This window comes from Myxine glutinosa, chromosome 4 (genome assembly GCF_964187855.1).
Source record: "Myxine glutinosa chromosome 4, kmMyxGlut1.1, whole genome shotgun sequence".
Lineage (NCBI taxonomy): Eukaryota > Metazoa > Chordata > Myxini > Myxiniformes > Myxinidae > Myxine > Myxine glutinosa.
In genome coordinates, this window is record NC_136264.1 from 11,013,217 (window position 1) to 11,027,527 (window position 14,311).

At 44.6% G+C, this 14,311-nt stretch overlaps 1 protein-coding gene across 6 annotated transcripts in view; it reads right to left on the reverse strand.

Moving 5' to 3' along the window:
• Positions 1-14,311, reverse strand: part of LOC137424410 (sarcolemmal membrane-associated protein) — a 274,679-nt gene that overhangs the window by 70,872 nt on the left and 189,496 nt on the right. For 5 of the 6 annotated variants that reach the window (XM_078775449.1, XM_068111836.2, XM_078775451.1 and 2 more), the window contains 3 exons: positions 13,540-13,614; positions 13,256-13,318; positions 8,979-9,047 (listed from right to left, as the gene is read on the reverse strand). In XM_078775449.1, coding sequence (XP_078631575.1) covers positions 8,979-9,047; positions 13,256-13,318; positions 13,540-13,614 — 207 coding nt within the window. The remainder of the gene's footprint in view (positions 1-8,978; positions 9,048-13,255; positions 13,319-13,539; positions 13,615-14,311) is intronic. The other variant, XM_078775447.1, reaches the window with a different exon arrangement.

Here is a 14,311-nt window from a genome sequence, read left to right on the forward strand (position 1 = left end):
CGTACGCATTTCGCCTTGCATTGCCTTATTGATGTGTACCCTTGTGACCTTACCCCTCGCTCATTTGTCTTTCCCCTTTTGTCTCCCACATGACCTGTGCGCCATTGGGTGCCGAGGGGAGCGTGCGTGAGTCCTCCATTGTGCGCCCGGAATTCCCAGAACCAGCTGTCTGCATCGATGCACCACATTATGGACCACATGTCTGTGGCCGAGCACCACCTATGGACCCCATGGGTTGGGGCATGGCCCCTCTGCTGGAACCGGCCATGAGGGCCCGAAATCTTGCTGGCGGACCTTGGCCACAGGGCACCGATGCCCCACAGGTGAACCACACGTAGTCGGCCCCTGTGGGCCATAAATAAAATAAAAACGGACACGTTAGGTGCATTCTTTTATTGCAAATAGGCCGCCAGCAAGGGAAGATGACAACACCAGGAAAATAATAATAACCAGCAGAGGGAGCCGAAGAGCAAGAGATCACCTGCAGGGTTAGGGGTTGTTGAATTTATTTTTGTTGAACACTCTTGAACTATGGTGACTGCACCGATTGGTGCTTGGGTGTGTATTGGTGCGTTTTTAGGTGCTTTCATGTTGCGTCGATGCAGAGCAGACTGTCTCCCCCCCAGAAAGAACAATCACAGGTCCTGGGTTAGTTTTGTAAATAAAAATAGCGTCATTGTAAATAATGCTTCCCACCGTCAGTGTATAGTTTGAAGACCATTCCGCAATTCGGTTAACTGTGGGCGTAAGTCTGTTAGGCAGGGTGCAATGGAGCAGCGGGACACATTTATTTATGTTTTAAAACTGTCGCACTCAGGGTCAGGTTAAAAGTAGAGGGAACTACACCTACGTGTCACACTAAATAAAAGTTGTAGGCCCGGGACGTGCCTAAGAGGAGGAGGGTGCAGTGTTGCGGAGATGAGGACTGTATTTTTTTGATTGTGTGCTGTATTATTATTATTATTGTTTATTCTGCGCCCCCCTACCTCCGGAGCTGTGTAAAGGTGAAAGGGCATCCCATAATTAGTCCACAAGCATACACATCAGCCAAATAATAGAAGACCCCTGTTTGATAGTTATCTCTTATTATGTGTTTTTAGAGTAAGGCTGTGTCTCCCATTAATTGAAATACTCCATTGCACCAGTGAAAGAGATAGATTCCCTTCATTCCCACTCCCAACACTTCCATTCCCCCCTTTTCGTCAATTGCAATTCGCATTGCCAACTGCATGTTGGGCGGTTTTCCCTTCATCCGCCATTGACCACGAGGCAGGGTTGGGGAAGAAAGGCGGGTCCCCACCTCGTCAGAGAGGGGAGGAGTGAGCCAGCCCCACTTGACCAACCATGAACAAGGGGTTTGGCTTGAGAGGGCGGGGAGAGAACGTTTGGGGGAGGTTCGCAAAGGTTGAGGGGCGGGGCCTATATAACCCACGGCGGGGTGTTCCCAGAGGAGATGCACTTTGAGTTGAGACAAGGAGGGACGAAAAAGAGCTGGGTCATCAGAGCAAGAGCGCGTAAGGAGGAGAGAACCCGTCACGCCAGACCCCCCCACCAGCGCATCGGCTCCACCAAGCAGCTCCGACCCGTGATCCCGCGCACACGACAGGCCCGGTGGCATCAGCGGCCGTCGAGGTCCAGCCCGACGTCCCGTGCGGGATCAAGCTCCAGCCAGCTCCGTGCCGTCCCCCCCCCTCCAGCCACACACCTCCTTCCAGCAATCCACTCTGCAATTCCCCGCGTGAGTCAGTGTCTTTGTTTGTTCTGTCCTGGGAATAAGTTAAGTCTGAATAAGCTAGTATTTTCACTGTGTCACCTGCGTCTTCTGTGTTGTAAATAAACCTTGATTGCTCCTTTTTGCTTGTGTAAATAATAAATCCCATTACTCGTCTGTACGTCTTCTCGTTTATTCCTTTTCCTCTTTGCATTCGTCGTTTTAGTCTTTTCCCTATTGAATAGCTGCGGTGCGATCCGGCCAACGTTTGGGTGGAATCGGGTGAGTCGGGGATCCTGTAACGGTCGCGGTTGGACCATCCGCTCGGCCCATCATAACATCTAAACCGCGATCAGTAACAATATATATATTGATCAGTAACAATGATAGTTATCTCTTATTCTGTGTTTTAGAGTAAGGCAGTGTCTCCCATTAATTGAAGTACTCCATTGCACCAGTGAAAGAGAATAGATCCCCTTTCATTCCCATCCCCAAAATCCCCATTTCTCTTACATCCCCCCTGGTCAGTGCCGAGCCTCGATTGCCAAATTACCTCCCCTCCAATAACCGCCATTGAACATGTGCTCGAGTCGGGGAAGAAAGGCGTGCCCGCCCGTCGTCATCAAGAGCGGAGCCAGAGGGTCGCGCGACCAACCAGGGCCGAGGTGAGCACCCCGATGGGCGTGTCCAAAAGGCCGGCGGCTTAATCGCCGGAGGCGCTATAAAAGGCGCGCACGCAAGAAGCAAGTGAGTTGGTCGTGGAGTTGGTCGTGAGTGGAGGGTCAGTCAGTGGTTGCGTTGGTTGCGGTAAGAAGTCGGTGGTGAGAAGTGGTGGCGTTGAGTGGTCAGTGGTTGCGTTGGTTGCGTTGAGTTGTCGGTGGTGAGGAGACACCAGGGCCAAGAGAGAGAAGGTTCAAGCGCCATTACCAGCAGTTGCGCCAGAGACGGCAGACGCGCCCTGAGCTGAGCCAGAGAAGCAGCGTTGACTCCACCAGGCAGCTTCAACCCGTTACCCCGCGGGGACCAGATAGCGGTGGCATCGGTGGCCGTCGAGGTCCAGCCGACGTCCCGTGCGGGATCAAGCCCGAACCATCTGCCCCAGCTGAACCTTCCCATTCCTCCTTCCAACATTCATTCCCTTCCATCCTTCTTGTGTACGTGAGTTTGTTCTGTTTGTTCTGTCCTGGGTTAATTAAGCTGGTATAAGTTAATAATTGCACTGTGTCTCGGATCCTTCTGTATATTATTTTATTATCTTTCCTTCTCCTTGGTTACTTTGAGCATGTAAATAGTAGGAATAAATTTAGTGGTATTTCCAACCTTTTTGTCTTCTTCTTCTTCTTCTTCACATCCGTGTCGCCTTTGTCTTTTCCCTATTGACTAGCTGCGGTGCGATCCGGCCAACGTTTGGGTGAAATCGGGTTCTAAGCGGGGAGTAACTGTTCGGACGCGGTAATACACCACCGCTCGGTAAAATAACATCTAAAACCGCGTCTGCAACAATATATTATATATATATGATCCAACATATGCGTGTTGTATGCGTGGTGGAAATATGCGTGGTGGAAATGCGAATGGTTCGGTGGATGTGTGGAGTATCGTTGAGAGAGAGGAAGACAAATGATGAATTGCGAAAGATGATGGGAATAGAGCCTGTGATTGATGCTGTGAAGAGGAACAGGTTGAGATGGTTTGGTCATGTGTTGAGGAAGGATGAAAGTGACTGGTTGAGAAGAGTGATGGAAATGAATGTAGAAGGAAGCAGAGGACGGGGAAGACCGAAAAAGACTTGGCTAAAGATGGTGAAGAACGAGATGCAGAAAATAGGGCAAAATGGAGAAGATTGTCATGGGGACCGCAAGGCTAACCCCCGCTCTAGCAGGGAAAATGGCCTTTAAAATGCATGTTGTGTTGTTGTATGTATATATACTATATCTATATCTATATCTATATCTATATCTATATATATATATATTTTTATATATATATATACATATATACATATATATATATATATATATATATATATATATATATATATATATATATATATATATATATATACAGTGAACCCTTGACTTACGAGTTTAATTCGTTCTGTGACCGAGCTCGTAACTCAATTTGCTCGTTTCTCAAATTAATTTTCCCCATTAAAATGCATTGAAATGCTATTAATCCGTTCCAGCCCCCAAAAAACCACACCAATTTTTTTTGTTACGTGTTTTTAAATAAGAAAAATGTACTTTATAAATAACAAATAATGTATAAACAAGCACGACCTCGTATATACTGTACGTAATAAGCGGCGTAACGCGCGCTGCTTGTAAACAAGGAGGAAGCGGACAACGCGGTAATTTGTAAGAGTCTTTATTCAAGAGCTCACTGTAACACTGGCGCGCTCCGGGCTGCGCGCCCGGTGTATATCCTGAGGCCACGCCTACCCCTCGGCGTGGCCCCCGCCCACTTGGTGCGCGGAATGATGTCACCACGCCAGTGAGCTTCCGTGTCCGCCACAATGTAAAGAAATAAACTGGTTTTATTAAGTGTATTTACCTTGAAGATCAGACGAAGATGCTGGCGGAGGTGGAGGAGATAACTTTTGTCTTTTTCGCCACACTTTCCTCGCTTTCACTTGCAGGGCGTTTCAATAAAAACCTGTCCAACGAGGTTTGTTTCTTCCTCCCTTTCAAAATGTTTCGATCGTACTGCTACGATCGTACTGCCTCGCCAAGTCGACAACACGCACACCTCGCTCATGTTTTATCGACGATTGCGTGTTTTATATCCAAGCACATCATCCTCTTCTTCTTCTCAGTACTGCCCTTGGCACTCAATTTCTTAGGACCCATGGTTAAAACTAAGAAATTTTCCAAAATAACCAAAATGCGAAAACAAAGCAGCAGCTATATACGGCAGAAATGCTTGCACGGCAAGATAACCACGTGACCGGAACCCACCTGGTGGCGGGTGGCGTCAGCTCCAAAATAACCAAAATGCGAAAACAAAACAGCAGCGATATACGGCAGAGATGCTTGCACGGCAAGATAACCACGTGACCGGAACCCACCTGGTGGCGGGTGGCGTAAGCTCGTAACTCAGATCTCGGCTCGCATCTCAAAGCAATAAACCGCCCGAGCGACGGCTCGTATCTCGGAAAACTCGTAAGTTGGTGCACTCGTAAGTCAAGGTTTCACTGTATATATATATAAAGACTTGGCATTTAATATGGAATATATATTTTTTCTTGACTTGGGTTTACTTTCTTAACTCAGTATATCAATCTGGTGAGTTTCTTTTACACTTTGGTGATTTCTTGGTTAAAAGAACCGTGTCACTGATTGTCTGTCGCAGCAAGAAGTCAACAACAGGATTATATCACAGGTGGCGTGGCAAAATGTACGGACAGGTGCATTTGATGATTGGCTTCACAATCCGGTATACAAGGGTTGTTGCGTTCTGTATTAGTGGAAAACAACTGCTGCATGTCTCCAAAAGTTATTGCCGCTTCCTCTGGAGATGGTCCGTCAACTCGACAATGCGGTTTGTCATGGAGTGGTGGCTTTACGAAATTACGGCATGAAACAGCGTGCTATTGCTCGGCAGTATGGCATCGCTCAAGGTCAGGTGTCAAAGATCCTGAAACGAAATGCTCAGAGGGGTGTCCCTACTCCAAACAGGCCAGGACGTCCCCACAGAACCACAAGGAGGGATGATCGCCAGCTGCACCGGTTAGTCCGCAATGGCCGTACCAAGTCAGCTAATCGGCTTAGCGCTGAGTGGCAGCAGCTGACAAATGTTCCTGTATCCAGAAAGCTAGTCAACCAACGACTGGTTCAAGCAGGCTATCGTGCCAGGCGTCCCCTGAGAAAGCCACGCCTGACCAGACAACACCGCCAGCGCCGATTGCAGTGGGCCAGAGAGCACCGTCAATGGCAGCCAGGACACTGGAATCACGTGATCTTCAGTGACGAGTCTAGATTTCTGGTCTATCGTCAAGATGGCCGCGTCCGAGTGCGCAGACAAGTGCATGAAGCCCACAACAAAGATTGTATAGTGCCAAGAGTCCAAGCTGGAGGTGGTGGGGTGACCGTTTGGGCTGCTTTTCATGCAGGGGGCAAAACTGACCTGGTTGTTCTGAATGGAAACCTGAACCAGTTCAAGTACAGGGCCATTCTGGAAGAAACATTGCTTCCATTTGCTCGTGCAGCCTTTCGAGGAAACTTTGTCTTCCAAGATGACAATGCACGGCCTCATCGTGCTCACATGATCCAACACTTTCTTGCTGACCGTGGTGTAGAGCATATGGAGTGGCCTGCCATGTCCCCGGATATGAATCCGATGGAGAACTTGTGGGCAGAATTAACGCGTCAAATCGACCACTTGGACCAGCAGCCGACCTCTGTGCGTGAATTGCAGCAGGCTATTGTCACTGCATGGCAAGCGATTCCTGTCCAAACCTTGGCAAATCTTGTGAACAGCATGCCTCAACGTGTACGTGCTCTCCTGAATGCTCGTGGGGGTTACACGAAGTACTGAACTGTAATTTCACTGTCCGTAATCCCAGTCGTAATTTAACTTTTGTTTTTGTTAAAAACATTTTTGGCTAATGTGCAAAATAAAGAGATACTTGTGGAAAACGTACAGAAGTTTAACCCAGTACTATCCATGAATTGAGTTCGATATCAGTTTACATCACTTTCAAGGATCAATTTATTTGTTTTGAAATGTCAAATGTGGTTTTTGTTTCTTTTAAAGGTCACATTAACAAAATCTAGAATAATTTCAACATAATTCCAATGAACTTTTGGTTCTAAGACATCTTAAAAAGTAAGTTCACCCCCACAAAAAAAATATTCCATATTAAATGCCAAGTCTGTATATATATATATATATATATATATATATATATATATATATATATATATATATATACACAGCAATACCCCGGCCGACGTCATTAATTGGTTCCATAAGCCGTGACGTAACTCGGTTTTTGACGTAAACCGGGCGTAATGTCTTAAAATTAAGACAAACACTGTAAAACTAGAGTAAATAACTGGAGGAGGCTGCGGCTTCGCCCTGAATCTTTGCCAATCCCCATCGGGAGTCCCTCCGTTGTTTTCTATCGGTCGGGTCTTCTCCTCGAACAGGGTGACCGGCACAGACATGTCGACCGTGAGCTGGCTTGTGTGCCGAGTGGCTCTGCGGCCCGCTTCACCACGGCGTGCTTTACCAAACATGTCCGAGCAGTTTCACTGGTGGTCGTGTCGTGTCGTCTGTGACAAACGAACGAGCTCAGGGTTCCGTGAACCCAGCCACCCGGGGATCGACGCTCACCTCCTAGTCGTAGGCGTGCCCCGTCTTTCCTCGAGCGGCCGAAGTTGCTTGCTTTTTTTTTTTTGGACGATGCGATATACGCAGAAACGACGACGTACAGGCTTGCATTTGCAAATACATGCACATGTGCACATGAACACGTCGATCGGTTCGTCGACGCCGGATGCCGGCGAGGTGCCCGATGAGGCACCCCGGCTCGAGGCATGACACGGTCACGGTCGTCCGAGCCGGCATCGTCGTCATGTTTCGCCATTGCCACGTTGCGTTGGTTGTTTTACACAGTAAAGGAACCTTTACACAGTGAAGGAATAATCACAAAAATAACAGCGAAAGGCAAAGCAAGCACGCGACCACAGCACAGGCCAAAATGCATATGGCGTCGCCTTTGTTTTGAATGAGAACCAGCAACTACGCGTACGTATACGTACATTTTTTAAAATATTTTAATGTGCTTTTTATTGTATTTTAAATTGTTTTTTTAGCTTATTTTATTGTTAATTTTTATGTACTATTTTATTTATTTTAAATATATTTTTTTCACGTCCTCCGATTATGATGTCGGAGTGACGTAAAGTCACACATAATGACGTTCGCTGAACTGAAATTTACTCTCGAAGAGTGGCGTAAAGTCGGAATTGACGTAGGTCGAAATGGCGTAAAATGGGGTATTGCTGTATGTATGTATACATATATACACATATACACTGTTACGTGTTCCTCCCCGACTTCCTGGTCTCGGTATACCTCCGAACCCCGAGAGGAGCCATGGCAGAAAAATATGTTATCCTGTGTCAAAAACAATGGTGAAGCCACACCAATTGCAAATAATACAAACACCAATAATACAAACCAATATTGTATTAAAAATCACACAAAAATAACAGTACAACAATAATAGGAATCAAGAGTACAATCAATATCTCCTCTGATAGTACTATCCGCTAACATGCATGAGGTAACTCACTGTGCTCCAAGTGAGTGGAAAATAACCTTCCCCAGTGTCTCTATATTCCCGTCTTCGAGCTCAGAGTTGGTCCCCTCCAGTGATCAACGGAAAGATGTCGAATCGAAATCAGAATCTCGTTCAGAGGACAGGCACAGACACGCCGCCCAAAACGGCACAAAGGCGCACGCAGCCCAAAGCGGAGAAAATGGTCACGTGGTTAAAGCGGCACAAAGGCGCACTCACGGCGACTGAGAAATCCAACGGCACCCTCCAGGTATGAACTTTCACTGTTCATGGTCGGCGAGCCGCAAAGTAATCATCAAAAGCCTCGGTGCCCACACACACCACAGATAGGTCTGAAAGCGGTGGAGACGAAGCAAGGAAAGTCTGCTCGACGCGCGAAGCGCACGAGTCAAAATGGCCGACGGCTCGTGGTTCTTGAGTCGTCACGACCCAGCGATGATTCTTCGGAATCTAACGCCAAACCTGACACGCAGGATGATCTATCACAGCAATAACAACTTTATCGCAGGAATTCCTTTTTCCCAGGAAACCCAAAGTACGTGACTCTTGCTCGACAACGTTCGTTGCTGACCGCAAAGCAACCAGCTTCTCCTCCGACTCTCTCGCTCCGCCCTCTCCTCTCTTCTCTCGTCGTCTTCCGGTTCGGTTTCCGGTATCATTTAAAGTTAGCCTTTTTAACTTTAGATAACTGTTCATGAATAATAACCCTTTTGAGAATAATAATAGTACATCATATCAGAAATATGTCAAGTGGGTGAAAACCACAACAACGGAAGTTACGAATCCGTAACAACACATATATACACATGCGCGCGCACGCGCACACACACACACACACACACACACACACACACACACACACACACACACACACACACACACACACACACACACACACACACACACACACACACACTATACCTTGCGTTGTAAATGATGCACAATTAACTTACAACCTACCTGCATGTACTGCGTCGATCACATTCACAACCTCGGAGTTAATGGTGGTCTCCCTCATCTCCTTCCGTCCTGTTGTCAATAAAAGAAAGGCGAAGGAAATGCCGCTGACCGTCATAAAGACAAATATAAATAAGTAAAATGGCACTTTTACAAGTACATTTCACTTCATGTTGAGTGTCATATGAAGGTTTTATTCAGCTTATGTTGGGTTATAAAAAGTGTTTTAAAATGTCAATAAAAAGGCAATAAGGGATAATCTTCATCCCAATGAGTGAATAGTTTTCCTGATTCTACCAGGGTATATTCCCACCAGACCACAACTTCTACTTAGTCCTTTTTTGCTCAAGTTACATGAATACATTTTTATGTACTGAGCTATTTTTAATTAAAGAAAGTTTTAATCCAAAATATCGAAAGAATCAGGCAACACTCCTCAAAAATCTCAACAAGAAAACGATGTTGGAGCAATAAAAAAAAGAAGAGGGTATTTTACGATACTGTATATTAAAAATTCACAACTATTTCACAAAGAAAATGAACATTCAATCAATGATATTGTTACATTTGTGGGGGTAGATGAAGGAATCCCATAGTCAAGGTAGGATTGTATAGTTGTAGCATGGAACGTGGATGCGTAGGTGAAATCTCGATGTACTTAAGTAGGGAGACTGTAGCTTAATATTGTTTATGTGTCTTCACACGAGGGTGCAGCAGTGATTTTTTTTTGATTTTTTTTGTATACAAGATCAAGGCTCGTGTAAGAGCTAACATCAATCACAAAAAACAACAATGAACGGACGCACAAAACATACAAAAAAGGGAGCGGGAGACAAGATGGGGAGAGAGAGGGAGGCACACAAGTACAACAGCAGACAACAGGGACAACGGAAGATCCATGGGAGGAAGAGGGCGTGGGAGGAGGAGGCATGGGAAGGTGGGGTAGGGGGGAGGGGGGGGAGTAACACATTGACACTGCTGGAACTTCCAGGAAACAAAAAAGTCGGAATTTCAAAAAAAAAGTGGATTTGGGGTGAATTAACAGGGAGGGGTAGAAGAGATCAAGGTTTTGGATGGGGGAAGATAAGAGATGGTGGTGAACAGCTGTTTTAAAGACCTGGAGGGAGGAGTGGGATTGAATAGAGTGAGGGAGTTTGCTCCAGAGGCGGGAGTAAAGAGAAATGAAGGAGTGAAGGTGAGCAGAGAGTTTTGATTTTGGCAATTTCACCAGAAGAGGGTTACTGGCAGATCTTGTGCGACCTGTAGGAAGTTAGGGATTAAGTTAGGGATCAAGGTTGGTTTTCCCCAGTTTGTGATTTCCCTTAACGTTTTACATTTACAAGGCCGGCAATACAAAACCTCCGTTTGACGGCAACAACCGCCGACAGAACCCGAACATTGTCGATCGGACTAAGCCCCGCCTCTAAAGGACCATAGAAAACAGGCCATGCCCTTGACAGACATGATTAGCCCAGAGATTGTGGGCGGGGCGAACTGGGAGAGACGTTCGGTGATTGGCTCTCAAGGGGAAGAAAAAGAGCGCGTCTCTCTCGGCTGGTTCTTGCCCAGAGAAGAAGGGGCCATTTTGTTCTGATCGTGGACGATCGTGTGCTGACTGTGTTGGGCGTGTTTTTGGAAGCGAGGAGCTCTTTGCCGCGTCAGCAGTGTTTTGCAGGAGGTTTTGGACGACTGCTGGGCTCTTGGAAGCTGAAGGCCGCGGTGCACTTGATGATAGAGAATCGAAATGAGGCTGTCTAATCTGCTCGCCTCACGCTTGCAATGCCTTCGACTGCGGCGTTTCACGCCGCCATTTTGGAGCGCTTCCCGCGCAAGAGGCTACACAAGTTTCAATAACCGCCAAGCTCCTAAAAGTACTCGTTGGGACGCCAAGCTAAGTGCCGGCTGAAGGGGTTTTATTTTCATTTTATCTTTCCCCTGTTGTGTGTTGTGAATCTGAGTGGAGGATCCTCGTGTTAGGAAATTAGATTACTTCAGTTTTATTTCGTCATTGCTTCATTTTTATTGAACCATTATTATTGAATTTACTGTCGTGTTTACTTGTTTGTGGTTTCAGAATAAATCCATGTGTTTCGTGAGATAAATACCCCACATGCCAAAAATAACCACTATATATTCGGCTGGTCGCCTCAGGAGTAAAACTGTCTTGGCTATTCGTCCAAGGCTGGTCTTAACTAGCTACGGACAGGACAATATTCATCCCAACATACACGACATGTAATCCACCACCCATAAAACTATCACTTAGTTTAACAGAGTCAGTGCGACTTAATTGTGAAGAACCCCCATCTCTGGCTCGTGGAAAAGCTTGTCCATGTATTACATGCTGGGTAATGACAGGAAGATATCATCAGTGTACTTTTGCGTGAATGACAGGGACAATCAGATACTGTGCAAATCAACGGAATAAATAAAGTATGATCCTGGGATTGCATCATCAATTGCATGTTTATCACAATTTCTCATTATGGGGAGGCGGGGAAGGGGAGAAACAAATGGACGTGTTTCTCACTATGGAACAAGAATAACCGCACTGTGGTCATGACCTATGACAAAATCCTGTAACGGGCCAATTGGGAATGTGCATTGAAAGCCTCTTAAGAGATGCCTGCTTTTTGGTAGTGTGATTGGGAAACACATTTAATATGCAACTAAAAGATTAACTCGACATCTCTCATCCATGAAAGCCTCCGCCAGGGTTATATCAAAACGAGCTGATTCGTCACACAGTCATGGGTTGTTTAACCCTAATATGGGACCATTCAAAAATTAAGTAATGCTATTTTTTTTAGGAAGCATCATACTGATGGGCTTGATTAAACTTTAGTAATACTTTTAAAAATCTTATTAAATAATACTTATTAAATACAAAATCGATAATTTGGTCAAAATGTCAAAGGTCAATGTCACATGAAATCGCCAATTTTCATGCGATTGACCTGAAATTTTAAAAATTTACATATAGGGTCAGTCAGTGAATTGGTTCACCAATCAAAAGCTAGAAGCCAATTTTTTTTGTAGATCAAAAAAAAGTAAACTTGGTTGCATAAAATTGTCAATTTTCATCCAATTGACTTGAACTATGAACAAGGTTTGCATATCGGATCACCAAATTGGTTCATCAATAAAATGCAAGAAGCCAACTTTTTGAGGTCAAAAGGTCAAGGTCACAAAATCGATTTCCATCTGATTTACAGTACTTGAAATTTGAGCAGGTTTTGCTTATTCGGTCACTAAATAATTTGGCTTTTGAGGTCAAAAGGACATGGTCACAAAAATCATCAACTTATTTGTATTTTTTACCTCTGCCACCAAAGGTGGATGGAGGTTATGTTTTCACCCGTGTTTATTTGTTTGCGAACAGGTTATTTCAAAAAGTTATGGACGGATTCAGACAAAACTTGGTGGACAGGTTGGGTGTGCGACAAGGAAGAATTGATTCAATTTTGGTGAAGATCGGAATACAGATCTGGAAACAAGATTCGAATTTTTTTTAAAGTGAGTCTTCACCAAAGAGTCTTTAAAGACCAGTGATGGAGCCCGAAACGATATATATCATGATATCTCAAAAAGGTGACGACGATTTTTGACAAAACTTGGTGGATGGGTGGGTTAAGCGACAAGAACAAGCCAATTCGATTTTGTTTCAGGTCCAGATGCAGATCCGGCCTATCAGTAGGATACAAAAGATAAATTGTTCAGCCTGGCAGAGGTATGCGCTCTACCGAGTGCAGTTCTAGCTGTTAACTGTTTCTGTCATGTTTGGCATACGGAAGAAAAAAAGAAGAAGTCTGAATACAAAGCAGACACGGATGGGATTTGCATTTTCAAATGCTTTCAAGTTACTTTTGTTATTAGAAGCAGCCTAGGAAAAACGCCACGATTAGCTGTCTTAACATGGATATACACCTCAACATGGATTTCGCCCAAGGTGGAAAATCCCCTTGGGATGGGGGAAAATTAAGTCGCGACAGCCTCCTTCATGTGGCCATTAGTTCTCCAGTCAATATTGGTTGATATTGCATAAGCAATTGTGGGTCAAAAAGAGACAGACAGACAGACAGACAGACAGACAGACACAAAATTGCATGTTTTAGTATGATTACCAGTCATTTACACAAATCTCATAAATGGTTCAAACATTATGAAAATGTGGAAATTTAGGGATATGTTAACTTCACCAATATTAACTCAAACTTTTATCGCCCAATACACCATTCAAACATAAATAAATAATTATATCCATTAAGGTCAACACCCACCTCTGAGCTGATCAAGCTCTTTAAAAGCAGTTTCAAGCTTGTGTTCCATTTTGTCCTGTCTTACTGTAGTGGCCATGAGAACACAGCAAAATTAACCCCCTGTCCCAATACAGGCAATATTAAAACATTTTAAGGGTGGGGAATGAAAATTGTACAAGGTGAGAGACCATATATAGCACATGACATTTGCCACCTCCTGATCGTTCCACTCCTCCTGCCCCCTCTCTCTCCCTCTCCCGACCCTATCCTCCCCCCCCCCCCCCCCCCAAAACGAATCAACACACCTTTCAAGACCTCCTTGTTTGGTGATAGGCCGACAGGCTGCACATCAGTTTTCACATTGACTGCTGCAGACTCATCTACATAAAGAAACAAGACAGGGGAAAGAAAACATCAGATACCTCTTTTATACAATAATTTATAACGAGAGGGGCAGCAGTGGGAAACCCACCGGCATAGACGTGTGTGACATTTGGCCATCTTGATTTAGATGCTGCACTTTCAGTTTTACAAAATGGTTCCCGCCAATTCATCAGATCCAGAAATTATGTAATCTACATAATTTATTTACTTCTGATAACATGTGAATACACATGCTTGCACATGGGAAATATATTTTCTAATGTGTAATTATCCTGATGCAAAATGTGATTTCAACACCTCAAATCTTATTCAAGAGCTCAAACTCAGAATGAAACATTTTATTGTGACCACTGTATAAAGAATACACCTCAAATTGAAAAGTCCTTGAGACAAAAAATCATGTGGGTGATGTATAAGGGAATTGCATTATACCATTCGGTCCAGGCGAAAGCCAAAATTACACTTTTCATAGCAGCATGCAAAATGACATGTTAAAAATTGATGATTTCAAATAAACCTCTTTAAAAAGTGTATATGCACATAATAGTCAGGTTCATTATGTTCAGATTTATAATTTCGTTCTTTTTTTGTGGAGATTAGCAAACCTATACATTTTTGGAAAGCTTATAGCACCAGGAATCCGAAAAACCATGTTTCCATTTGCGCAAATTTTTCTTTGGCGGCCATATTGGA